This window comes from Acinonyx jubatus, chromosome A2, assembly GCF_027475565.1.
Source record: "Acinonyx jubatus isolate Ajub_Pintada_27869175 chromosome A2, VMU_Ajub_asm_v1.0, whole genome shotgun sequence".
NCBI lineage: Eukaryota > Metazoa > Chordata > Mammalia > Carnivora > Felidae > Acinonyx > Acinonyx jubatus.
The window spans coordinates 109,018,557-109,045,098 of record NC_069383.1 but is presented as its reverse complement, the minus strand read 5'-3'; the positions used below and the strand labels follow the sequence as shown (position 1 = coordinate 109,045,098).

Genomic DNA, 26,542 nt, shown 5'->3' with positions numbered 1-26,542 from the left:
ATGAGGTGTCTTTTGTTACGTTACTGAGGTGACTTTTGGAAAGCACCTAACGGTGGGGGCTGGCTGCCAGGGGAGCCAACCAAGTGATTAGAGTTGGGACTTTTCACCTGACCCCTGGGGAGGGGAAAAAAGAGGAGCTGGAAATGGAATCAATCGCCAGTGGCCAATGATTTAGTCAATCATGCTTGTGTAATGATGCCTCCCTAAAATTCCAAAAGGGCGGAGTTCAGAGAACTTCCAGGTTCACTTCTGGTGAGCTCAGATAAAGCATGGAAGCCCCATGCCCCTTCCCACATAGTTTGACCTATGTATCTCTTCTTTCTGGCAGTTTCTGAGTTAAATCCCTTTTTTTATGTGTTTATTTTTATTTTTGATAGAGAGAGAGCATAAGCAGACGAGGGGCAGAGAGAGAGGGAGACAAGGAATCTGAAGCAGGCCCCAGACTCCAAGCTGTCAGCACACAGCCTGACACGGTTCTCAAACCCACAAACCGTGAGATCATGACCTGAGCCGAAGTTGGACGCTTAACCAACTGAGCCACCCAGGAACCCCAATCCTTTTGTAATGAACTTGTAACCCAGTAGTAAGTTGTTTCTCTGAATTCTGTGAGCTGCTGTAGCAAATTAATCAAATTTGAGGAAGGGGTCATTGGAACTTCTGATTTAGAGCCGGTCCTCAGAAGTGTGGTAACAAACTAAACTTGCAGTTGGCTGCTGAATAGGTTGGGTACAGTCTCATAGGACTGAGCCCTTAACATACGGAAGCTGATGCTAGCTTCAGGCACATAGTGTCAGAACGGAGTTGAATTGTAAGAGAAAACTTTACCCTTCTTCCCTCCTAGATTCTGTGGCTAACCTAATAATTAAATTGATATAAGACAGATTCACAAGTTAGCCAGGCAAATTTGGTTTTGTACATATGAGAACTCACAAAAATATGAGACTCAAAGAAGTGACTAGAACAGACAGCTTTTTTTATGTTTCAGATAAAGAAATAATACATTTGTGAAGAATCGACAAGAAAAAGAAGATTGGGCTTAGCATAGCAAATTAGCAAAGGAGTAAACGAGGTTTATTTATACAGCCTTCTGGGCCCTGAATTCCCCATCTCTGGCGATAAGGATGTCTTCTACCCGGGTACCCTTCGTGTGGGAAATTTATTTCCTGCTTTCAGGGAGACAAAAGAGGGCCAGCATGGTTTTATTGCAGTGTGTCCTAAGTACTTTAATTCCGAATAATCCATATGCCAAAGTGACATATTTGGGGACAGCCTGCCCTGAACCTCAACCCTGTTAAAAACACGACAACCGGGGCGCCTGGGTGGTGCAGTCGGTTAAGCGCCCGACTTCAGCCAGGTCACGATCTCGCGGTCCGTGAGTTCGAGCCCCGCATCAGGCTCTGGGCTGATGGCTCAGAGCCTGGAGCCTGTTTCCGATTCTGTGTCCCCCTCTCTCTCTGCCCCTCCCCCGTTCATGCTCTGTCTCTCTCTGTCCCAAAAATAAATAAACGTTGAGAAAAAAAATTAAAAAAAAAAACAAAACACGACAACCGGCCCAAAATGGAGTCACTTATGCGAAGCCCTGTGTCACCAAACTGAGCATTAACTTAGTTACAAATTTGGCTCTCCGAGAAATGGAATCTTAAACAAGTCAATGCCTGGTGTAACTTCCTTGTTCCAGCACCTTGTTCCTGCACCCCTAGTATAGTGCATTTGAGATTCGTCCACGTGGCCACATGTCACCACATCGTGATTGCCTTCTCGTGGTTGTGTAGTATTCCACTGAGTGGACAGACCACCATTTGCTTACCCGTTCATCCACTGAAAGACAGGAAGACATTTTACTGGAGGTGAATTGGCAGTTTTGACTTTTAAATTATGCAAGAGTATGACCTATTCAATAAACAAGTAAATTTTTTTTTTAATGTAAAATAATGTCAGGGCGCCTGGGTGGCTCAGTCGGTTAAGCATCCGACTCTTGGTTTCGGCTCAGATCATGATCTCATAGGCGTGATATCGAGCCCTGCGTCGGGCTCCAAGCTAAGAGTGGAGCCTATTTAAGACTCTCTCCCTCCCTCTCCCTCTTCCCCTCCCTCCCTTGCACCTGCTTCCTCTCTCTCTCTCTTAAAAATAAATTAAAAGTAAAATAATGTCCTAAAGACACCAGCGGGACTAAGATCCTTTAATTTTTAGTCCTTAGTTGGAGAGTTATAAATGCTTCTCACTGTTGCCTGTAGACGGACTTGTCACCCCGCCCCATACCCACCACGCTCCTCTCTGGCCCCCAAGAACCTGTGCAATCCTGCGAATGGACAGTGCCAATCCACCTTGCCCCACACTCACCCAACAGCTATGCCTTTGGCCTGCCACAACTTCAGGAAGCTTCCTCCTTATTATGTTCCGCACTAGTCACAGTTTGAGGAAGTAAATGACAAAAACCCTCCATGAAACTGACTGAAACAAAACAGAACAAAAAGGAAATTCACTGGCCCGTGGTATAGTTAAAAGTACAGGCCCTAGCAGCTGTGTGCTCATGCTTGAATCCCACCTCCGCTGTTTGAAAGCTGCATAGTCTCAGGCAAGTTACAAAATCTCTTTGTGCCTCAGTTCCCTCATTTGTGAAGTAGGAGGACATCATAGTTCCTAACTCACAGAGTTGCAAGGATTATATGAAGTGGTATTTGTGTAGCACCTAGAACAATGCCTGGTATATAATAAGTGCTGTATTATGTTTGTTGAGTTAAATAAATAAACCTAACTAAAAAGTGTAGAGGAAGAGCCCATTTTCATGTCGGCTTCACTCAGGGGCTCAGACGATGGCACAGAGCCACCAGCTTTGTTCTTCCCTCCTCTGGATTTCTTCCATTTCCAGGCACGTTCTCTCCTCATGGTGACAAGACAGCTGCCAGCACCTCTATCCTTACAGCCTCAGCAACTCCAACTCCCCACATCAGGTCTCATTGTCCCTGATAAAGTTGTGTGTCCTTGAACCAAGCAGAGTAATTAAATGCTCTGCCTAGCCAGGTGTAAGTCACGAGCTCACTCCAAGCACCAGGAGGAAAGTGGGGCAAACTCCCTATGGGAACTGGGGTGCTATCACCAACAAAATACAAATCACATCATGCCCCTCTGTTGTCAATTTTGTCTCTGCCCTGACATCAATTCCACTGAGTTGAGTTTGCTTTAAGCCAGGCTGGTGCTCTGAAGCCAACCTTCCTCCCCCCCGCCCCCCCTACACTCCCACACTAGCATCCTAGTAGGCTGAGGATCCCTTATACATCTTTGATTGCCCAGGGCCTGACACAGGCAAATGTTCCTGTTTCTTGGACTCACCCCCAAACTTCCAGTCCACAAATACATCCTTCTCTGCGGCAGATTCCGGGGTCCCCCACAGTTTCACAGGCTGAGCATGGTCCCTGGGAAATGATTGACAGGAAACGGCCTGCAGAATTGCGATTATTTGGGATTTGTTCTTAATGTTAATGCGATGCTGGTTCCTTTCTGTTTCTTTAATGCCATTTTGTACTAAGGTAGTTCAAAGTTCTTTACAAGCAGCTAGTAATTAATTCAACTTCATTAAGGCCAATTAATCCAGGATTAATTATAAATTTGCCGAGAGGAAGTTATTATACTTTGCTCTTTGATTTAGGTTTTGGCTTCTAAAGGTTCTTTTAGGAGTGAAATGGAAATTTCCCTTTTCTCTGAGGGTATCTACCTTGCCAGTGATTGTGTTAACCATGTACCTTCCTCAAAATGTCCTATATTAACTTCGAATGAGACTGTCACTCAGGCCACCAGCTGTGTGCTACATGACATTGCCAGCACTAAACAGATCTTCTAATGCCACATTAGACACCGGGTGAGGAAGAGAGTGTCCTGGCAAGAACTGGTCCCACACAATTTCAAATCATAGCCCTACCTCATGCTGGCTGTGTGACTCACCCTTTCTTCTGCCTACATATGGACATAATATTTTACAAGATCATTATAGTCTATATTGGCCAGCATCCACTCCCTCTTTTCCTGAAAGCCTCCATGATTTTCCTTGGAGGGATCACACCTTCTCTCCTCCAGGTCACTATGGGAACTGACTCCACTTAGTTCCAGAGTGAGACTGAGACTCAGGTCCAATCCACCAGCCATGGCAATTGGTTGGGTAGTGAGCATGTGACCCAATTAGCACAACTGGAGAAAACCCCGGAATTGTTTCCAGGGCAAGCAATACAAAAGTGTGCTCTCTGACACTGGACTAAAACCTATAGAGATCGGTCTGGGCTATGATGGGATCCCATGAGGGGAGCCTGGCCATGGCAGAATAATGGGCCTCCAAAGATGTCCATGTCCTTTGAGTATGTGAGTATGTTATCCTGTAAGTATGTATCCTGTGAGAACCTATGAGTATGTTACCCTACATGGTAAAGAGGACTTTGCAGGTGTGATTCAGTTAAGGATCTTGAAAAGGGGAGGTTATCCTGTATTATCCTGCGGGCCTGATGAAATCACAAGAGTCCTTATCAGAGGAAAGCAGGGGGGTCAGATTCAGAGAGATGGCGTCATGAGAAAGGCCCCACTGGCCATTACTGTCTTTGAAGACGGAAGACAGACATGAAGCCAGGAATGAAGCTGGAAAAGGCAGGCAGTGGATTCTCCCCTAGATCCTCCAGAAGGGAATGAAGCCTTGCCAACACCTGGATTTTAGCCCATTAAGACCCATTTTGGACATTGGTCTCCAGAACTGTAAGAGAATAAATGTGTGTTGGCTGAAGCCACTAAGTTTGTGGCAATTTGTTACCACAGCAATAGGAAATGAATGCAAGCATTTAATTGGAGTACTGAGTCTATTTTCATATTTGTTGCATAAATGAATATCTCCTAATTCCCTCCCACCTGATTAGAGGTGTAGGGGGCCTTTACTGGGCTCGCTCCACATCTTAGACCCGAGGATCACTAAGACTTACACGGTAAATAGCCTCAGTGTGTGTCTTCTGCTCAGATCTGCCGCTTTCATCCAGGCCACCCTGACCTCTGCCCCCACTGCCGTGTGACCCCAGCACAGGTGCTCAGGAGCTGCAGGCCCCAGCTGCTTTCCTAGGCTAACACTGGGACTCAGCAGATGCCACCACCGCCAGGTTTCCCCATTGCAGTAGGATGTGCCCTGCTGAAATGGAAACACTGGTCCCCAGCAGAGGGGGTTACAATAGGAGACAGAGGACTAGCTCTTGCTAACCTGACCCCTGTCCCCAGCCTGACTTCCGCCTCTACTCTCCACAGCGGTTCTTGTGAGTGCCCTGGGGTACTGTTTCAGCTGAAAAAGCATGACAAAATTATTCACTAAGGCCAGGATACACACAGAGAAGGCAAATATCCAAGGGTGGGGCGGAAAGCCATGCCTCTATATTCCAAGGATCTGATACCACTTTCTGTGCCCTTCCCAATGCTAGAGCCCCTTGTAAAAGATCTCATTTAATTTTCTTAGTAATCTCATACATGCATGTTGTTACTGCTGTTTTACAGCACGGGGAAGTAGACCTAGAGAGATAACTTGCTCAGAAAACGTCGGGATTTGAATCCAGATCATCCACGCAGGATCCTTCTGTTCCCTGCCAGCTGATCCTTGTTTTATGTTAGGTTCCTTTAACCCCAATGATGTGCACCGTCTTCATAATTTATGTCCTATCCAGGTACCACCTACCACTTAATATGTTTCTTTAAATTAACCCACCCTTTGACTTAAATAAAAGTATTTTCCTGTATGTAGAAAAACTGTCACTTACAACAAGTACACAGGAACCACACAAACCTTAGTTTCAGAGTCTTTAGGGAGAGAAAGGGGTTAAAGTTACACTCTGCCCCCCTAAGACTTATTGAGAGAGAATTTGAAGGGCATTCATGTTCTTACTATAAAAATCAATATTATTTAGTTTTATGTCTTTGTACCACCTCTAAGTTGCCAGCAAAATTCTCTTTGTCTGCTCTGTCCTCAGAAATCAGCCTAGGGCAGAAAAAACAAGCATGCCAATTAGGTTGGCAATAATCAGAGAGGCGTGTAATTCCAAATGTAGGTGAGGATGTGGAAACCCAAGATCACTGAATAAGCCAATTAGTTTTAAAAAGAGATTCCCTCAACAGGGTATTTCTTTGACTTATTGCTGATTGGCTGGGATCTTGGGACCATGGCTCTGAAGTGCACTCCACATGTTGGGAATTATTCTGCTTATAATAAGCACAGTAGGCTCCTTGGTGTGACATACTCTCTCAAAAGCTTTAAATGCACCTTCCCAGCCATTGATCACCATGCAAATGATCTCCCGAAGACTAGACTGTCAGAAAAGGAATGAAGAGAACGATTAACTTCAAGAATGCAAACCTCACTTTGTGACCTGTGAATACCACAAAATTCAACAAAAAACGGAGGATTCTAGAGCAACCGCTGGGAGGAGTGCTGATGCCTTACATTTTGATCACATCCTTCAGTTTGGCTGAGAGTCTGATCAAAAGGGGGGAATTGTTAAAAACAAGAAACTAAGCTCAAAATGGACTCACTTATGCTAAGCCCCACCTCACCAAACCAAGACTTAATTAGCGTTGGTTCTCCAAGAAATGGAATCTTAAACCTTATCAGGAATCGTCTGATCAGCACTAGATAATCTGCCTGATAGACCCTGCATCCCCTAAAGGAAAGGAACCTTGTAATAACCAACCCACTTCTTTTGTCTAGTGGGACTTTATTTCTGCCCCCTTTCATTTTGTGTGGCTCCTTGGAGATCCTTTCTGCTCATTGGATGCTGCCTGATTCGTGAATTGTTGAATATAGCCAATAACATCTTTAAAATTTACTCCGTTGAATTTTGTTTTTTAAGCTTGCAAAGGATATCAAAAGATATGGATCAACTGCCAGATGAAGAGATACATAGGTCAAGGTATGGGGAAAGAGCCTGAAGCCTAAGCACATCATACTCCCCAAATCTTCACGTGTTCATCAAGTTCTCTGAATCCTTTTGGGTTTTTTTGGAGGCTTCATTACATGGGCACGATTGTTTAATCACTGGTCATTGGCAACTGATCTAACCTCCAGCCCCTCTCATCTCCCTGGAGACCAGGGGAATGGGACTGAAAGTTCCAACCCTTTAAATACTTGGCTGTTCTCTTGGTAGCCAGCCTCCATCTTAAGGTGCCGTCCAAAAGCCACCTTATTAACGTCATAGACCTCCAGCTCCCATCACTTAGGAAATACCAAGGGCTTTAGGAGCTCGATGCCAGAAATAGCACAGAGACCTGTTAAAAAACAAAATTCATTTGACGATCTAATTGGCTTCATTTAATGATTCATGAATTGAGAAGCATCCCATCTTAGCAGATAGAAGGGAGCTCTGGGGAGCTGTACAAAATGGAAGGCTTTTATAGGAAGAAGGGGGGGGAGAAAAAGGAAGTTTCTAGCAAAGAGTGGATTGTTTGAGGCCAGGTCTCCTTCCTCTGCAGGAAGGCAGGGGTCTATTAGGCAGATTACCTCACTAGTGCTGACCAGATAATTCCAGATGGACTGGTTAAAGTCATATTTCCGGAAGGTGTTGAAACTATAGTCAGGTTAGGAATTAAGTCTTGTTTGCTGCCATGGGTCTTAGCACAAGTGACTCCATTTTAGGTCTCTTGTTTCTTTTTTAACAGACCAAATATGTATTTCTTATTATAAAACCCAGTATCACAGCTCCTGTGGATAATGCTGCTATGAAAACTGGTGTGTAGCTAGCTCCTAAGTCCCTGTTTCCAGTTCTTTGGAGTATATACCTCAGAGTGGGATTGCTGGGTCACATGGAAAATCTGTTTAACTTTCTGAGGAGAAATCCACAGCAGCTGCACTATTATACACTCTCATCAGCAATGCACGATGGTTCCAATATCTCCACATCTTGGCCAATACTTGTTATTTTGGGTTTTTCTTTCCCTTGCCTTCCCTTTCCTTCCCTTTCCTTCCCTTCCCCTTCCTTCCTTCTTCCCTTCCTTCCTTCCTTCCTTTCCCTTTCCTTCCATCCTTCCTTCTTCGTTCCCCCTTTCTTCCTTCCTTCCCTCCTCTCCTCCTTCTTCCTCTCCTTCCTCTCCCTCCTCCCTTCTTCTCCTTCTTCTTCTCCTCTCTTTCTCCTTATTCTTCCTTAAGTCCACCCTACTGGGTGTGAAATAGTATCTCAGTGCAGTTTTGATTTATATTTCCCTGATGACGAATGATGTTGAGTATCACTTCATGTGCTAGTTGGCCATTTGTACATCTTCTTTGGAGAAATGTCTATCAAGTCTTTTGCTCATTTTTTAATGGGTTGTTTATTTTTTTGTGTGTTGAGCTGTAGGAGCTCTTAGAATTTGCTAGACATCAAATCCTCATCAGATACATGATTTGTAAATATTTTCTCCCATTTTGTGCATTATTATTTCATTCTGTTGAGAGATAGAGTCTTTTGATGCACAAAAGTTTTAAATTTTGACTGAGTTCAACTTATCTGTTTTTTTCTTTAGTTGCTTAAATATGGTACCATATTTAAGAAACCATCACCAAATTCAAGATTATGAAGATTTACCCCTATGTTTTCTCTTAAGAGTTTTATAGGTCCTCAACACAGGTTTTGGATCCACTTTGTGTTAATTTTTGTATATTGTATAAGGGGCCAACTTCTTTCTTTTGCATATGAATATCCAGTTTTCCCAGCACAATTCTTTGAAGAGATTGTCCTTTCCAACTGTCCCATTGAATGGTCTCGGCACCCTTGACCATATATATGAGGGCTTATTACTCTTTATTATGCCTTCCTGAGGCAGTGGTGAGGGCAGAGGTAGGTTTGATCTGGGCTTGTGGTTCAAAGGTCAGGTGTGAAAGAAGTCAAAGCAAAGAAGAAGCAGAAGGGGCTGAGAAACAGTTAGCTGAGATCATCAAGCTTGGACTGGAGAAAAGAGGAGATGAGAAACTGGAGATGAAAGAACAAGGGTCACAGAAGTAAAATGAGAGAGCTGGCAGGTCTGAGAGTCTCATCCAGCATAATTCGGGAATGTAGCAGTCCACATAGTTACTTGTATATATGTCATCACACTGATAAGGACTTTCATCAGTACCCATGGATGGAGACCTAACTCAAACTATTTTAAGCCCCAATGTCAGTGCCATTTACACTGCAAGTAGGGCAGAGCTGTACCTGGGAATGTAAAAGATCTCATCAGGAATGTCTGGCCAGCTTTCTTCTCCTTTGTGTTGGCTTTATTCTTAGGCAGTTTTCCCATGAAGTGGCAAAGATGACCTGGAACACCATGACTCAAGTCTCTTTCTTGGTATTTCCAGTAAAGGGACTGGGATTCAGTGTCACTGGACTGTCTGCTCACATTGCTGAACCAATCATCATTTTTGTGGGGGGGGAGAAGGGATACTTTGATAGGCCAGCCCAGGGTCCCATATCCATTCCTGAAACAAAGCTGTGGTTGGGTCAACCCATCCAAACAACTTGGACTCAAAGTCAAAGAAGGGTGGCTCTCGAAAGAAAATTAGACTCATGGTAGCCAGAAGAAGCAGGAGGACGCTGGGTAGGCAACATGTGTCCACTACTGTGGGCTTCACCTCCCCTTTACTCACCTGTGTATCTTGGACAATGGCCTGCTGCATAGTCTTCTGTTGAAATGAAAGAAACTGTCTGGTTCTGCAACCAGACCCAGCTTTTTTCTACACCAGATGTGGGTCTAGGCTTTGCCAGGCACTTCTCAATTTGTGATCTTGGACAAACTCTGACCCCTCCTAGGGCCTCAGTTTCCTCATCTGTGAAATGAGAATATGGCTAGGCCCGATCTGTGATGGAACAGCTCTGGTAGAAGGGGAGGTGGGGGCATTGGACTGGCATCCTGCCTCTCAGCTTTCCCTTTCCACACACCTACTGGCCACAAAAGAATTCTACAACCCCAGGGAATGTGGTTTGAAAACCATTGGATCAAGTGATCCTACTGAGTTCCCATGAGCTCCCAAATCCTTATTCCCCAACCCTCGCCACTCATATCAGCTGGAAGGAAATCCTTCTCTTCGTGCTAAAGTTTGGGGCTTAAAATACTAAATGTAGGAAAGGTCTTCTCTCCTAACTGAACAATACACAAAGAAGTAAGTCCCACAGAGTGCCTCACTTCAAGTACTAGTTGGGGGAAAGTTTTCCTCTTTACAGGGTGAAAGAATTGCTCCTCACCTATGGGTAATGACCAGGAAAAAGTCTATGAGGTGCTAAGCAACCTTCTCAGTGTCATAGCGTTGACGAATCATAGGCCACCTGTAACAAACTCAAGCCTTCCAAGGATTTTCCAAAAGCTTCCATTCACTGACAGAAACCATTACTAAGTCCCATAAAACCTACTGTTTAAAATACATGCAAAATAATAATAATAATAGTAAGGGGCACCTGAGTGGCTCAGTTGGTTGAGCATCCAACTCTTGATTTAGATTCAGGTCATGATCTCAGGGTCATGGGATTGATCCCTGTGTTGGGCTCTGTGCTGAGCATGCAGGCTGCTTAAGATTCTCTCTCTCTGTCTCTCTGCCCCTCTTCTCCGCTTGGGCTGTCTCTCTTGAAAAAACATTTTTTTTCTTTAATTTTAAATAAAAAATAAAATACATGCAGCAAAACTACATGATTTCAAGCGTGTATGTGGTGGTTTAGAACCTTATTTGGATTCATAAGAAGACTCCATTGTGAGCCAGGCTATGTGCTAAGCAATTGAGTTAAAATGAACACAAACATGGTCTACACGCTCCTAATGCCCGCAGTTTAGTGAGAGACAAACATTGACCTAATAATCTTGCAAACAGAAACCTAGATTCAAAAATAATGTTGAAGTATAAGATGCGAGAGTCAGAAATTACTACAGTAGCATTTAACTTCAGGTCTACCTCAACCCTAATGCAAGGCGTCCTAAGTTCTAGATAAGTCCCTCCTTTTCCCCATCTCCAAATCGGAGGTAATAACTTGAGCTCCGCAGAAGGGTATGACTTTCAAATAAGATAATACATAGTGGCACAATTAAGAGCCGGACTCCAGGACCTCACTTTGGTGCAGCGCCCCACTCCAAGGCCAAACTCCTGAGGAGGTCCCCTTGCATTTTCATCCTAGGGTCAGGGCAGGAAGCACTGGCTGCGGGGAAAGCCAAGCGCGCGGCACAGCCGGAAGTGGGTGGGCGGAACCCTGCCGGCAGTCGCGATGGGCGCGGCTACGAGCCAATGGGGGAGCGGAGGCGTTCCCGCCCTCGCCAATGGGACGCCGAGTGAGGCGGGCCTTGACAAACCGCCCTAGTAACAGCCGCATGGTAACCCAGGTGCTGGGCGTGTGGTACTTGCTCCCGGTTTTCCACGCAGGCTGTGGCTCCCGGCGTCTGCAGGATGAAGATTGAGGAGGTGAAGAGCACCACGAAGACGCAGCGCATCGCCTCCCACAGCCACGTGAAGGGGCTGGGGCTGGACGAGAGCGGCCTGGCCAAGCAGGCGGCCTCGGGGCTCGTGGGCCAGGAGAACGCACGAGAGGTGTGGCGGGCCGGCCTGGGAGTTGAGAGGCTGCTGAAGTGGGGGGCTGAGGGCGGGGTGCGCGCTTGGATGCCCCGCCGAAGTTTCCGTAGGGCAGTGAGAATGGGCTACGAGGGTCGACGAGGGAGGTGCACCCTGGGAGTGGGAGAGGGGCCATCCAGGAGAACAGGTGCCGCCCCCACAGGGACGGTTGACTGCTTCACCTCATTGACAAGTGTCGATTGAGCCCCGTCCACTGTGCCATGACGCAGGGATAAGCGGGGAAGAAGATAGTTAAGGTCCCTGCTCTCCTGGAGCTTACATTTTGGTGTAGTGAGAGACGATAAACGTTTAACCAGTAAATAAAATAATCATTACGTTTTGGTGGACGTCAGGTCCTGCAGGACTTTGTCGGACCTGGTAAGGAATTTGGATTTTTGTGAACGGCAGTGGGAGTCAATGGGGGCTTTAAAGTAGAGGAGTGATCAACCTTAGAAAACTCACTTTCGTTCCAAGGCCTTGGCAGCTGAAGGAGGAAAGCGGGAGTTAGGGAGAGGAGCATCCTTTCTGACCGTTCCAGTCAAATCCACTTTTTGTTTTTAAGTGGCAGTGATGCCAAGTCATTTCACTTACATTATAATCGCGAAACTATTCACGCTCTTCGTATTATATTTTTTGCAGATGAATAAATTGAGGGTGGAAGAGGTCACTTCACTTACCCCCTTGCCACTGTTTAGCAATGGTAGTGCTGGGATTTGTACTCCCATGTCTTTCTGACTCTCAAAGCAGTGCTCTTTCTGTGATATTACAGCCCCTTTTCTGCCTGCTGTGCTCTAAGATCAGATCCATGCCAAGGCCTTTCATAGCTTAGCAGCTATAGAAACCTGCACTTAATGTGAGGTTAAAGCTATTGCCTCCTAGGCTGATTGTGCTAAAAGAAAGGGCCAAAGAAAAGCCTCTGGCTTCTCTTTTGAGCATCGTCTTTCTAAAAGGAAATATTGACAAGGTCAGGGTGACTCTGAAGCTTCTTTATCCAGCCCCTCTCTGCTTACTGAGGACGTTTTACTGAAAACAGCTAACTAACACTGGTTGAATGCTTGCTCTGCGCCAGGCAGCTCTTATCTCCAGTGTCTTGTTTCACCTCCACCCTAATAATTGTCTGTCCCCTACTTTACTATGCCACTTTTCGGACATACAAAAAAGTTAAAAGACTTGTATAGGCATCTGCGTGCCCAATTGTGCAATGAACATTGTACTCGTTTGGTTTATCCTGTATCTGTTCATTGATCCATCCACCAATCCACTGTTGCATTTCAAAGTAAGTTGCAGACTGTAGTACACTTTACCCCTAAACCCTTTAGCCTGTGTGCCAGTCATGAACTGTGTTTTCAGATTAGGAACTTGGATTCACAGAAGTTAGGTAGGTAGGTCCAAGGTCACTCAGTGGGTAGTGGTAGAGACAAGATTTAAACCCAAGTCTGTTTGACTCCAGAATTCATGCTCATAATTCTGATGCTTTATGCTTCCTTATGAATATGAGCTTCCTGAGAATAGAGATGGTTAAATATGATTATATTTACTCATTAACGAGGCGCAGTATTTATTTATTTATTGAATTAATAGGCATCCTGCTGCAGCTTCCAGGTTCTTGCATGACTCTGGTCATATCAGCAGTCTCCCTGGTGCTTAACATCCACTCATCTGAGTGTTAGATGAGGCAATCTTTTAAAGGCCCTTCCAGTTCTTTTTTAGAATTTTAGAATTCACTAAATACATGTCACTGGAGAGAATTTGGAGCTTAAACCGAGGGAGAGAAATGGAAGAGCTCATAGTGTGTCAGTAAGAGTACACATCGACAGTTTGGAAAGTTTCTTTCCAAAGAGTACAGAGGATTATGAGCTTCCATTATTAAGGAAGACCATAGTGGGTGGCTCTATTTTCTTAGAAATGCAGTATATCTGAAGAATACCTTCTGGGCTCTGTTCAGGGCACTGCTTTTCCAACTGAGCCAAAAATGGAATATAGCCCATCCACATGCACACTTTGAATCCACCTATTTATTTATTTAACAAAAATTTTTAATGTTTATTTATTTTTAAGAGAGTGTGAGCAGGGGAGGGGCAGACAGAGAGGGAGACACAGAATCCAAAGCAGGCCTGGAGGCTGTCAGCACAGAGCCCGACGCTGGACTCACACTCACAAACTGTGAGATCATGACCTCAGCCAAAGTCGGACGCTTAACCGACTGAGCCACCTAGGCGCCCCTATTTATTGATTGATTGATTGATCGATTGGTTGAGAGTGTGTATAAGTGAGCATGGGGGAGGAGCAGAGAGAGAATCCCAAGCAGGTTCTGTGCTGATACAGCAGAGCCCAACTCTGTCTTGTGAACTGTAAGATCATGACCTGAGCTGAAATCAAGAGTTGGACACTTAACCGACTGAGCCACCCAGGCACCATTGAACCCACATTTTTGTAGTGGCTGTCTAAGTGTGGGACCAAGGTACTTCTCCACAGTCCACGGGAAGTAGTGGTAGCCTGCCCTAAGGCAAGGAGATGCACCCTTAACAGTTATATGTTAGGTTGTTAAATCAGTGTAAGAAACCTGATAGTCCTGGGATGTAAGTGTGCAGTAAGTGTGACTCTCAGCCTTCTTTATAGTTAATATCCTAAAACATAAAAATTAGTAGCCCATTTATGGAATTTATATATACACACATTTATATATCTATATGTATGTGTACATATGGCTATAAATGATTTAATAGTATTCAGAGAGTTAGAATGAAGTTAGAATTCAGAGATGTATTACGAAATCATCAAGCAATTTACTCTTGAGGATTTGAAAGACATTCACATCTTACGGCGCCCTAGTGTTCACCTCATGTGCAGCATTTGCAACATTCTGGGAGTTAACCGATGGCCAACTAGTAGTGTGTGCCTTGATTTTTAACCCTTAATGAGTTAATTTGGGAATCTGATGAAAGCTGTGACTCTCTTCCCTGGAAAAATGCATATGGGAACATATACACACAATTTTGTTTTCAATTTAATTCCGAAATTCAGGAGGTGTTGGGCCTCTGAAGTCTATCCCTGGTCCCAGGCTAAAAATCACTGCTCCCATTTGTACCCTACCATCCATTCTCCACACAGCAGCCATCAAGGTCTTTTAAAAAAGAAATCATCATCTTGGGATGAATAGTCTATGTAGATGAACTTAAACTTTACTAAAATTCTTTTCTGAGTCCTGGCCCCTGCCTGCCTCTTCGACCTGATCTTCCTATTCTCCTGTTAGCTATGCTTTGGGCACTGCGGCCTTTCTGTCCCTTGGATATATCCAGCTCATTCCTGCATTTTGAATTTGGGGTTTCCTTGGTCTGCAACACTGATTCCTTTTTGCCTGGAGCTTTACATGTCAAATAAAATGTCATCAGAGAGGCCTCCCCAGATCATTACCCTTTTTTCTTTACGTTAGCGATCTCATACAGTGTTTTTGTGTATGTCCCTTCCGCTAGACCACAGGCGAGCTCCATGACCACAAGGCTTTCTTTTCTGTCGCCCTCCACTGCTTCCAGCACCGAGAACGCTGCCTGTAGTGTAGTGGCACTCATCGTTGGCTGAATGAGTATGTGAATGTTTGAACCAGAAACCGGAATTTTTCCCCACGTGAAACGTTTTAATACTGATTTATTATTTCTTTCCATTGTGGTGTCTAGGCATGTGGTGTGATAGTAGAATTAATCAAAAGCAAGAAAATGGCTGGAAGAGCTGTCTTGTTGGCAGGACCTCCTGGAACTGGCAAGGTACTCATTTTCTCTCATTTTCTAAACCTACCCAAGAGAATGATCTTAATGTTTAAGCCAAATTGAATTCGTGTCTTAACTAGTCTTTGTTTAGCTAAATTGGTTATATGTATGTTTGAAAAACTAATGTGCAGTAATACAATTGAGTATCTAAAATCCATGCTCCTCTAAAATTCAAATTATCCTGGCTGACCTCCAGAGAAGAGAGGATGAAGTCCTCAGAGGGGTCTCATTGTGTCTAGAATTTGTCCTTTATCTCTTTCCAGTCTCCTTTGCCTTGGAAATACATTTCTTTTGGCCTAGGGCTTCATTAAATCTTGGGGATGACATCTTACTTGAAGGGGAAAGAAAATCAGGCAGCGACCATTTTTCCGAATGCTAACTTTGCCTAGTGCTCTTCTGGCTGTGTGAGAGATGGGGGAAAAGGAAAGAAGAACGGAATCGGAGATACGATTTTTATCTTTAAGGGGCTTCTCTCTGGGGGAGAGAGAGGAAACCATGACAGTACAAAATGCTTCAGTTGAACACTCAGCTGCGAGGTACTGACTGATCTTAAATGCAGTTGGAGTTTGAGCTGGAAGTGGGACTGAGGGCTGGTAAAAGCTGGTAAAACTCTGCTGGACATTTGGCCTGCAGTGTTTGAGAGTGTTTGGCTTCACAGGGAAGAAGAGGGCCTTCCAGGCAGAGGAGGCAGTACGGCTTGTTGAGATTTGTGAGAGCACTGGCCAGATACTTGAGACGTATCTGTGTCCCCAATCTGAGTCATGCACGTTCCTCCAAAGGGCCACTTGGTACAGGAGCGTAGGAGCTTGGGGTTGTGTTTGTAAGGAAATAAGCTTTAAATTGCAGCTCTGGTGTTGACTTGCCATGGGACCCAAGGCAGGTTTCTCCACCTTTTCTGAAGTAGCACATGCCTCATTTCAGACAGTTATTCCAACCAGTCAGTTGTAAGATAATGACTGTAATTATCATTTTGAAATCATGTAATTGAATTGGTGGTGTCTTTACATATGTCGGTGTCTTAAAATAGAAGAAGTGCTGTATTTGTGAAAAAGTCTATCTTAACCTTTAAAGTGCCATATAAATATGAGCTTTAATTATCTCTCTGCAGACGACATCAGGTTGTCCACTGTATTTACCATGTATTTGCTTACTTTCCTTTTTCTATCTTAAGACTTCCCTCTCCCTCCATTTTTCTTCTTTCTAAAGAAGAAAAGTACATCATTTAGATGTTGCTTCTAGACGTTTGTTGGTGGCCAAGTCGGGCTTGTATTTATCATGTTGCCCTTGTTTTCAAAGATGGTTTTGTTGGATATATAAGTCTGTTGATAGCTATTTTCTGTTGGTACTGTTTCTCTTGATATTTGCTACCTGTTGGCTTCTCTCTTTGCTTTTGAGAAGTCTCATTTTGAGGGTTTTGTCTTTTCTTTCTGATGTTTTTGGTTTTGGTGTTTCACTATGATACGTTATCTCTTGATGTCTCTTGACTATGATATTATCTCTTCGGATATTGCATTTCCCTATTTGTGCTCTTCTTTTGGAACTCCAGTCTGATATTTGTTTTTAAATTTTTTATTCTTTTATTATTTTTGAGAGAGAGAGAGACTGAGAGCAAGCAGGGAAGGGACAGAGAGAGAGGGAGACACAGAACCGGAAGCAGGCTCCAGGCTCTGAGCTTTCAGGATAGAGCCCGACGTGGGGCTTGAACTCACAGACCGCGAGATCATGACCTGAGCTGTTGTCGGCCGCCCAACCGACTGAGCCACCCAGGCGCCCCTCCAGTCAGATATTTGAATGCAGTGGTTCTCAACTTGGGGCAGTTTCACCCCCCAAGGGACATTGGTGATGTCCAGAGACATTCTTGGCTGTCACAGTTTGGTTGAGCGGGTATCTTGTGGGTGGAGCGCACAGGTGCTGCTAGACAGTGCTCAGGACGGTCCTTACAAGAAGGAAACACCCAGCACAAAATATCAGTAGTGCCAAGGCTGGGAAACCCTGTGCCAGAGTTTCTCATTTTGTCTTCTTTCTCTTGCAACCTCACTTTCATGTTTTCCATCTCTTGGGCTTTGCTGCACTGTGGGTAATTTCTTTAGGACTCTGTTCCAGTCTAATCGTTTTGTGGGTTATGACTAAGCTGCTGTTTAATCCAACCCACTGAATATTTTTCTCTTCCTCGTTTTGAAAAATTTGAAACCTACAAAAGAGTTGGAAGAATGGTATGATGATCCCCTCTCTACCCTGCATGTAAATAACTAATTGTAAATATTTGGTGACATTTGTATTTTCTCTATTTCTGAACCATTTGAAAGTCAGTGCAAGGACATCCTCCTGTTACCAAGATACTATCATCCGCCCAAGAAACTTAATGTTGCTAAAGATATTAGCTAATGTCTAGTCTAAATTAAAATTTTTCCCAGTTGGTCTTTTTGGGGGCTTTTTCATATTTTATATTTGTAAATTCAGAATACAATCAAAGATCATACACTGCACACATTGTTATGTCTCTCTCTTTTTTTTTTAAGTTTATTTATTTATTTTGAGAGAGAGGGAGAGCGTGTGTACACAAGATAAAGAGGGAGAGAGAGAGAGAAAGAGAGAATCCCAAGCAGGCTCTGCACTGTCAGTGCAGAGACTCATGTGGGGCTCGAACTCACGTACCATGAGATCACAACCTGAGCCAACAGAGCCACCCAGGCACCCCTCTTTAGTCTCTTTTTATCTAATCAGTTACCCTCCCCAGCCTTTTTTGGTTTTGTTTTCTTTTTTGACGTTGACCTTTTGGAAGAGTCCTGGACACTTGTTTTGTAAAAAGGTTCTACAGCTGTCCTACAGAGATCATCTTATTGTTTTGTCAGTAGGAGAAGTTAAACACTTGGAAAAACACTGCCCAGGTGATGTCGTGTCCCGTTGTGTCACAGCAGGAGGCTGACAGGAAAGGGGGATGAGGCCACATTCGATGGGAAGGTCCTGGTTCCCTTTATAATTAATTAGTAATTGGAAGTGAAGTGACCTGTGGAGATGTTGCAGATACCCTTTCACCCTAAGGGTGTAGTGCTCCCTCTGTTGGTTATTGCTGTATCAGTTACCACACTGGTAGTTGCAAAACAGTGATTTTCTAAATCTGTCATTCTACATGTATTAGCTTGCTTTTGGTTTTGTTCTTTGTAAATAAGGAGCATCCCCCTCTTATAAGTTCTATTTTTTTTAATCTGGATTTTTTAAAATTCTGGCTATTTTTGATAGCCTTTTATTCCTTGTTCATGAATCAGTTTCTTTTTTCTGTATTCTTGGTCTGCCTGTGAACTTGTGTTTGGCTGGTCAAATCTGAGAGTGCTTCTGAGGGGCCCTGCTGCACTATCCAGGGCACTTGCTGTGAATTTTGTGGCTTGGGTTTTCTGGTCATCAGCGTAAAGACTGATCCTAGAGTCGTGTGAGAGCATGCTGTGGAGACTTTTCTCCTCACCCAGAGCCACAGGCAGGACCTACAAGTTTATACCTTGTATGTCAGGGGTTTTTTGTTTGTTTGTTTGTTTGTTTTTGGGCTTTTTTTTGGCTCACCTTTTCTACTCATGCATGGCCCTTCAAGCCTCCTTTTTATTCGGGGGTTTCTCTCTTACCACTGTAGTACCTTGCTGAGGTTTCTGCTGTCAAAACCCTCCAAACTTTTTTTTTTTTAATGTTTGTTTATTTTTGAGAGAGAGAGAGACAGAGTGCGAGCAGGGGAGGAGCAGAGAGAGGGAGACACAGAATCCGAAGCAGGCTCCAGGCTCTGAGCTGTCAGCACAGAGCCTGATGTGGGGCTTGAACCCATGGACCGCAAGATCATGACCTGAGCTGAAGTCGGACACTTAACTGACTGAGCTACCCACGCGCCCCAGAACCCTCCAAACTTTCAAGGCGATGGTAGTTTACTACTCTGGATTTTTTATTATTTCTTTATTTCTGGCTGTTTGTAACAGGAAGGATTTTCCATGACTCTCTCTAGTGTGCCATATTCCTGGCAGTGTAAACCGTTCGTTCCTTTTGTAGTACTGTACCATTTTCCTCCAGAAAATAGGGGAAGTTCTCACCACTGCTGGTTTGTCCAGTCCCTTTACATGAAGGCATGTGGTAACTCTTCTGCTTTCCAGGGCGTTGATGGGCCCCACAGTTTAGGCAGCTTAACTAAGTGGAGGCAGGAATACGGTGGTGCTTATTTTAGAGAAACAAAAAAGTGGTTCGTATGGACGACCTGTTCTCTTGAGGATGTCACACTGTTCATAGCAGGGCTTTGTGTTTAGGTTTTAGAGAAAGGTGGTGTTCTGATGAGATGGGAAATGAAGCAGACTTCTTCAGTCTTCTTTTGGCAATAACCTCTTTTTTGTGTGCCACTTGCCGCTTGCATGAGGGGTAGTCACAAAGAAATAATGTCTTAGAGGTTGGGGTTTGCATCTTGGCTTTGCTGCGTGCTAACTGATGTTGGGTGAGTTAGTAACGTGTGTGTTTCAGTTTGTAAATCTATCCAACACGATATCAGACATCAAACACTAGATCATCAAGTTCATAGGCTAGTTGGGAGGATCCACTGAGACCTCAGGCAAGTGACCTAGCACTATATACCAGGTGTGGGTATAATAGCTATATTGTATACCCGCCTTCTGGGAACCTTTACAAGGAAGAAACCAGACACGCCGGAAGCATTTCTTAACCAAGTATTTATCATATTTTAGTGGAAGGATACTGATCATCTCGTCTGTATTAGCTGGAGGTGGGGAGATGTCACCGAATCAGATACAGTCACTGTCTTTGATGTTCACAACTGAGGGTGTGGAGTCAGGGCCCGTGGAGATACCTGGGTGAGAAAGAGGAGTGACTGAGAAGGTGGCAGGTTTGGATAGCAGGTGGACGTGGTGCTGGAGTCTGCTCCTCACACTGTACCCTGTCGTGCTCCAGAGATTATTCCTTCGCTTTAGGGTATCAGAGAATAACAGTTTTAGGGGCATCAGTCTCAAGGTCACAAACTCAGATGCCCACTCAGATAGGCTGTGAGGATGAGGGAGGTGCCTGGGCACCAGCACGAAGGGGCAGGGTGGCTGTGGGGGCCAGAGCGGCACACCCTCACTGAAGGTGGCAGCTGTTCCTGAGGTCTACACCCAGTGCTGCCACGCAGTAATGAGGGCCCATTGTGGCCAGACTTTCTGGGTCCTCAAAAGAAGCCAGATACCTCGATTTTTTTAATATATGAAATTTATTGTCAAACTGGTTTCCATATAACACCCAGTGCTCATCCCAAAAGATGCCCTCCTCAATACCCATCACCCACCCTCCCCTCCCTCCCACCCCCCATCAACCCTCAGTTTGTTCTCAGTTTTTAAGAGTCTCTTATGCTTTGGCTCTCTCCCACTCTAACCTCTTTTTTTTTTTTTTCCTTCCCCTCCCCCATGGGTTTCTGTTAAGTTTCTCAGGATCCACATAGGAGTGAAAACATATGGTATCTGTCTTTCTCTGTATGGCTTATTTCACTTAGCATCACACTCTCCAGTTCCGTCCACGTTGCTACAAAGGGCCATATTTCATTCTTTCTCATTGCCACGTAGTACTCCATTGTGTATATAAACCACAATTTCTTTATCCATTCATCAGTTCATGGACATTTAGGCTCTTTCCACATTTTGGCTATTGTTGAGAGTGCTGCCATAAACATTGGGGTACAAGTGCCCCTATGCGTCAGTACTCCTGTATCCCTTGGGTAAATTCCTAGCAGTGCTATTGCTGGGTCATAGGGTAGGTCTATTTTTAATTTTTTGAGGAACCTCCACACTGTTTTCCAGAGTGGCTGCACCAGTTTGCATTCCCACCAACAGTGCAAGAGGGTTCCCATTTTTCCACATCCTCTCCAGCATCTATAGTCTCTTGATTTGTTCATTTTGGCCACTCTGGCTGGCGTGAGGTGATATCTGAGTGTGGTTTTGATTTGTATTTCCCTGATGAGGAGCGACATTGAGCATCTTTTCATGTGCCTGTTGGCCATCCGGATGTCTTCTTTAGAGAAGTGTCTATTCATGTTTTCTGCCCATTTCTTCACTGGATTACTTGTTTTTCGGGTGCGGAGTTTGGTGAGCTCTTTATAGATTTTGGATACTAGCCCTTTGTCCGATATGTCATTTGCAAATATCTTTTCCCATTCCGTTGGCTGCCTTTTAGTTTTGTTGGTTGTTTCCTTTGCTGCGCAGAAGCTTTTTATCTTCATGAGGTCCCAATAGTTCATTTTTGCTTTTAATTCCCTTGCCTTTGGGGATGTATCAAGTAAGAAATTGCTGTGGCTGAGGTCAGAGAGGTCTTTTCCTGCTTTCTCCTCTAGGGTTTTGATGGTTTCCTGCCTCACATTCAGTTCCTTTATCCATTTTGAGTTTATTTTTGTGAATGGTGTAAGAAAGTGGTCTAGTTTCATCATTCTTCTGCATGTTGCTGTCCAGTTCTCCCAGCACCATTTGTTAAAGAGACTGTCTTTTTTCCATTGGATGTTCTTTCCTGCTTTGTCAAAGATGAGTTGGCCATACGTTTGTGGGTCTAGTTCTGGGGTTTCTATTCTATTCCATTGGTCTATGTGTCTGTTTCTGTGCCAATACCATGCTGTCTTGATGATTACAGCTTTGTAGTAGAGGCTAAAGTCCGGGATTGTGATGCCTCCTGCTTTGGTCTTCTTCTTCAAAATTACTTTGGCTATTTGGGGCCTTTTGTGGTTCCATATGAATTTTAGGATTGCTTGTTCTAGCTTCGAGAAGAATGCTGGTGCAATTTTGATTGGGATTGCATTGAATGTGTAGATAGCTTTGGGTAATATTGACATTTTAACAATATTTATTCTTCCAACCCATGAGCACGGAGTGTTTTTCCGTTTCTTTATATCTTCTTCAGTTTCCTTCATAAGCTTTCTATAGTTTTCAGCATATAGGTCTTTTACATCTTTGGTTAGATTTATTCCTAGGTCAGATACCTCGATTTTTATATGAAATTTCCCAACATTAAAAAATGGGCAACAGATTGAGTTTAAAAACACACATGACACTCAGCAGGGCAAAACAGAACTGGGCTGTGGGCAATGAGTTTACAACTTGTGATTTAATCCAGGACCTTGATTTGGCAGGTGGGGAAATAGGGCAGCAGAGGTTTGCCATGCGCCCAGGGTCACGGTAAGAATTAGTTTCCGAACCAGCACTACCACCCAGTTTTTGCCCTTTCCACCAGTGCTTTTTGTGCTACAAAAGCATGCTGCTTCTCTAGCAGATGCTACCATCTTAAAACTATCACCAAAATGGCACTGAAAAGAAAATCTGAGAGGAACCTCTGCTGGGCCAGTTTTAAAATACTGTCTCAGGGTGCACTTTGTTGTTCTGGGCAAGCTTGTTTTCTTGCTTAGCCCTGACCCCTTGGGAACTGACCTTACTTAGGCTCTTGTTTCAAAGTTGAGGAAAGATGAAAACAGCATTAAAATGCTGTGGCATCTCCCTGTCCTGTACCAGCTTTAAAGCATCGGCTTTTCATACTTGATATTTGACAATACATCTATTTGGTCTGCTTGTGTTTAGCATCTGTCAGCTGTAGTTATCTTTTGTAGTTATCTACAAAATCAATTTGTAGTTTACTAAGGGCATGTTCAAGTGTAACTTGGGACCAGCTCATAGCTTGAGAATCTAGCTCCCAGATCCTTCTTCACCGTGTGTGGGCCACTCAATCCAAAGGGAACGTCACGTAATTCATTCTTTGGTTAGTGTTTTCTGATGCTCTCCAGGTTGGTGTCCTCCCATGCCTATAAAAACAGAGAGTAGTATCTCAGAGACTGGAGCGGTGTTCCGAGCCCTGTTTTGATATCGAGGGGACAGTTTGGGAAGTCTACTAATTACGATGGCAACAACGATCTTTGGAACCCTACTACTGCCAGAGTTCAAGTTCCCACTCTGCCATTTTCTAGATTATGATTCCCAGGACATGTTATTTTACCTCTCCTGTGTCTCAGTTTCCTTATTTGTAAAGTGGGGAAAGTTCAGTGTGTAGCTCATAGGCAAGTGGGAGGGTCACGTGATGCACTTAGAGTCGGGCCTCACTGGTGTCAGTGAGTGATAACTGTGGTAATTACAGGGATGATTAAAGGTGCCATTTAGGTTATAAATCGACTGTCCACAAAAGTCATTCAGCATTTATTGTGTGAAACATGCCAAATGATGTTGAAACTAAAAGGACTAGATTTTCGGTTATTCCTGATTCATAATTTTTTGATAGGATATGTTTCTGAATTATCATATTTTCAAGAATGTAAAACAAGTGCATTCCTATTGTTCTCTGTAGACAGCTCTGGCTCTGGCTATTGCTCAGGAGCTGGGCAGTAAGGTCCCCTTCTGCCCAATGGTGGGGAGTGAAGTTTACTCCACGGAGATCAAGAAGACGGAGGTGCTGATGGAGAACTTCCGCAGGGCCATTGGTGAGTATCACGTCTGTGGCAAGAGTTGTTCTCCTTTGCCCACTTCGCTGAAGCTGCTTCGTTGTGCAAACGCCTTTACAGCTTGTATTTGTCGTGCTACCATTTTTCTTTTGGCACCATTAGTGTTATCTTCGCAAGCCAAACAAAAACCCAACTTTTCTAGTTGAAGTGTTTTAGCAGTCAGAAAATGTAGACCCTGGCTACGGGACTGGGGTTTTTCACATGACAAAGTAGATGTGGCCATAAAATGATTTTTTAAAAAACAAGTCAGATTTTCCCAGCAGCCTTATTATGCTTTTAGAGGTGAGTGTCCAGTGAGAAGGTTTGGACTTATGCCATAAGCTTTGTGTGTCGTGATGCTAGAATGTCCCTGGTCCTGGATGTTGAGCCAGAAGAATCGTGGCCTGTCAGAGAGTGAAGAAACCATGGGGGGACGGGCAGAGGTTTGAGCTTACAGGGTTTGGTGCTTGTTACATGGCAGGGCCCCCCTCAACATTGATTATAGCCTTTTGTTCCCCCAAGAGGAATTCTCTGTCTTCATTTTGCATATGATGACACAGAGTCTCAGGACGTTACACGACTTGCCTACAGTGACCCAGCTAGTGAGTAGCAGCACTGTAATCTGAACCTATAGCTCTCGGATTCTAGAGCCTGTGCTCTGAAGACCTGCAATGAGAAGAAAATGGCCTCTCCCAAATAGTTATGTCTTCTCCACTAGGAGGTCTGGGCCTGTCTCCCTGCCCCATTTTTGTTGCCCTCGCTCTGGGAAAATCCCGGTGTCCCTCACATCTAGAAATAGTTTATTCCTTTTAAGATACTAAAAACTGTTTAATGTGTGTCTGCACATGTGGGAGCCTATATCTAGGATACAGTTGCTGAGTCATGAGTTATGAACCCTTGTCATAGCGCCTGTACAGTTTTCCAGGCCCTTTGGTTGTCAAAACAAGGTGAGCATTCTTCAGAAGGAAATTTACTGGAAAGCTTGGAGGAAATGACGAAAGTTTAAGCAAGAGTGGATTTGTCTAACCCAGAATCCTGGCCTTAAGAATGCTAAAGTCTAGGTCAGGGGTGAAATCATGTAGGGTCTTAAGCACGATTAGGGCTTTGCATCTGTCACTGAGTGAAAAGGGAAGCAATTAGAGAGTGGTTTTGGTTGTCCAAGGATCCCTCTGGCTGGGGCATGGAGAGTTGACAGTGAGAAGAGTGAGGGGACAGTGGGAAGACTGTGAGGAGCCTGAGCAGGAGATGGTGGTGGCTTGGACCTGGTGGTGGTGGCAGAGGTGATAAGAAATGGTCAGATTCTGGATCTAGTTGGATGGTGGGGCTGACAGGATTGCCCAGAGGATAAGATGTGGGGCTTTAAAGAAGGAGAGGTGGCCATTTTGGGAGATAGGAAAGTCTGGAGAGGAGCAGACTGGGTGTTGATTGAACGTCTGCTATGGACAGAGTATCTCCTGTGGCCCCAGTTCCTGGCACATAGTGGGGCTCAGTGAAGTTTTTCTGAATGAGAGAAGGGACTGGGCTTTTAAAGCAGGTAGAAAACAGAAGCCTTTAGCCGAAGAAAGATAGCCCTCAGTCTGTGTCTGGTGATAGACATACTCCGCTTGGTCTGCACAGGGTTTTTTAAAATAAATGTTGCATTGGTTGCCAGTGTTTAGAAATTGGGAAATGTCCTATGAAATCCTTCTTTCTGGCTTCCTGAGAGAAGCTTTCCTTCCCACATAGCAGCAGTCAGGTGGGGCTGAGCAGGGCCCCTTTCCAGAGCGGGGCTCGCCCTCCAGCCTGCCGCCGTCCCTGGTACACTGGCCCTGCTTCTTCATGTCGCCCACCAGGCGCTCGCCCGCACCAGGTCCCTGCGATCGCTGGAGGGTGGGGCTCTTGTTCTAAGCCAGAGACCCTGTGAGCTGTGTCTGTAGGCTTTGTGTTGTGTAGGTATGGACTTTTTTTTTTTTTTTTTAAACTGTAAAGTGTTTCTTACTGGAAATCTTTTTTACTGTGAAACATTGAATTTTTTTGGTGGCTGTTATAAACTGAAATATAACATACTTAGAGAAAAGTATGTAAAGCATGCCTGTAGTTTAACAATTTCTTATGAGGTCAACGCTTATGCCGTCACCACTCAGCTCAGGGAACGGAACAGGGCCAGCACCGCAGCTGTCATTCTGGCCCTGGCTGGCCACAGCCCCTCCCCTCTCCCACGCCAACCCACAGAGTGCGAGGGTTGTGTGGCCACGGCCTCTGTGCTCGTCAGAGCCTGTACAGCAGTGTGGCTGAATTTTGCCCTTTTCTTTTCTTTCTTTCTTTTTTAAAGTTTATTTGTTTATATTGAGAGAGAGATTGAGATTGAGCAGGGAGAGGTGCAGAATCCTATACCAGCATTGTCCATGACTGTCAAACGCTGGGAAAACTCCAATATCCATCAATGTGGAAGAGATGCTTAAATGTGGCTTATTCATACTGTCAGCACGGAGCCTGACGTGGGGCTCGAACTCACAAACCATGAGATTATGCCCTGAGCTGAAACCCAGAGCCGGTCGCTTAACTGACTAAGCCACCCAGGTGCCCTGTATTTTGCCCTTTAAACGTCTTCTAAATGGAACCTGGTTTAGGTGTTGTTCCTTTAGCAGCATTGATGTTTGTGAGGTTCAGCGGGTGTCATTACATGTTTGGCCGTCTTTGGACTTTTGCATCGTATCTGGAATAAGGGTGGAAATGGGTCACAGGACCCAGGGTTTATAAAATCTTTCTCTGAGTGCCTTCTAAAAACTTAATGAACAT

At 44.5% G+C, this 26,542-nt stretch overlaps 1 protein-coding gene and 1 long non-coding RNA gene across 3 annotated transcripts in view; one reads left to right on the top strand and one right to left on the bottom strand.

Moving 5' to 3' along the window:
* Nucleotides 1-1,541: 1,541 nt before the first annotated feature.
* Nucleotides 1,542-11,133, bottom strand: LOC128314844 (uncharacterized). Its single transcript, XR_008296978.1, has 4 exons — nucleotides 9,605-11,133; nucleotides 3,331-3,439; nucleotides 2,341-2,451; nucleotides 1,542-1,818 (listed from the first exon to the last, which is right to left on the bottom strand). It is a non-coding gene; the product is annotated as an uncharacterized LOC128314844 (long non-coding RNA).
* A 135-nt stretch (nucleotides 11,134-11,268) lies between these two features.
* Nucleotides 11,269-26,542, top strand: part of RUVBL1 (RuvB like AAA ATPase 1) — a 44,131-nt gene continuing 28,857 nt past the window's right edge. The window contains exons 1-3 of one of the 2 annotated variants that reach the window (XM_027049762.2): nucleotides 11,269-11,524; nucleotides 15,220-15,306; nucleotides 23,632-23,764. In XM_027049762.2, the coding sequence (XP_026905563.1) occupies nucleotides 11,384-11,524; nucleotides 15,220-15,306; nucleotides 23,632-23,764 (361 nt within the window). In that variant the 5' untranslated portion in view covers nucleotides 11,269-11,383. The remainder of the gene's footprint in view (nucleotides 11,525-15,219; nucleotides 15,307-23,631; nucleotides 23,765-26,542) is intronic. The other variant, XM_015084313.3, reaches the window with a different exon arrangement.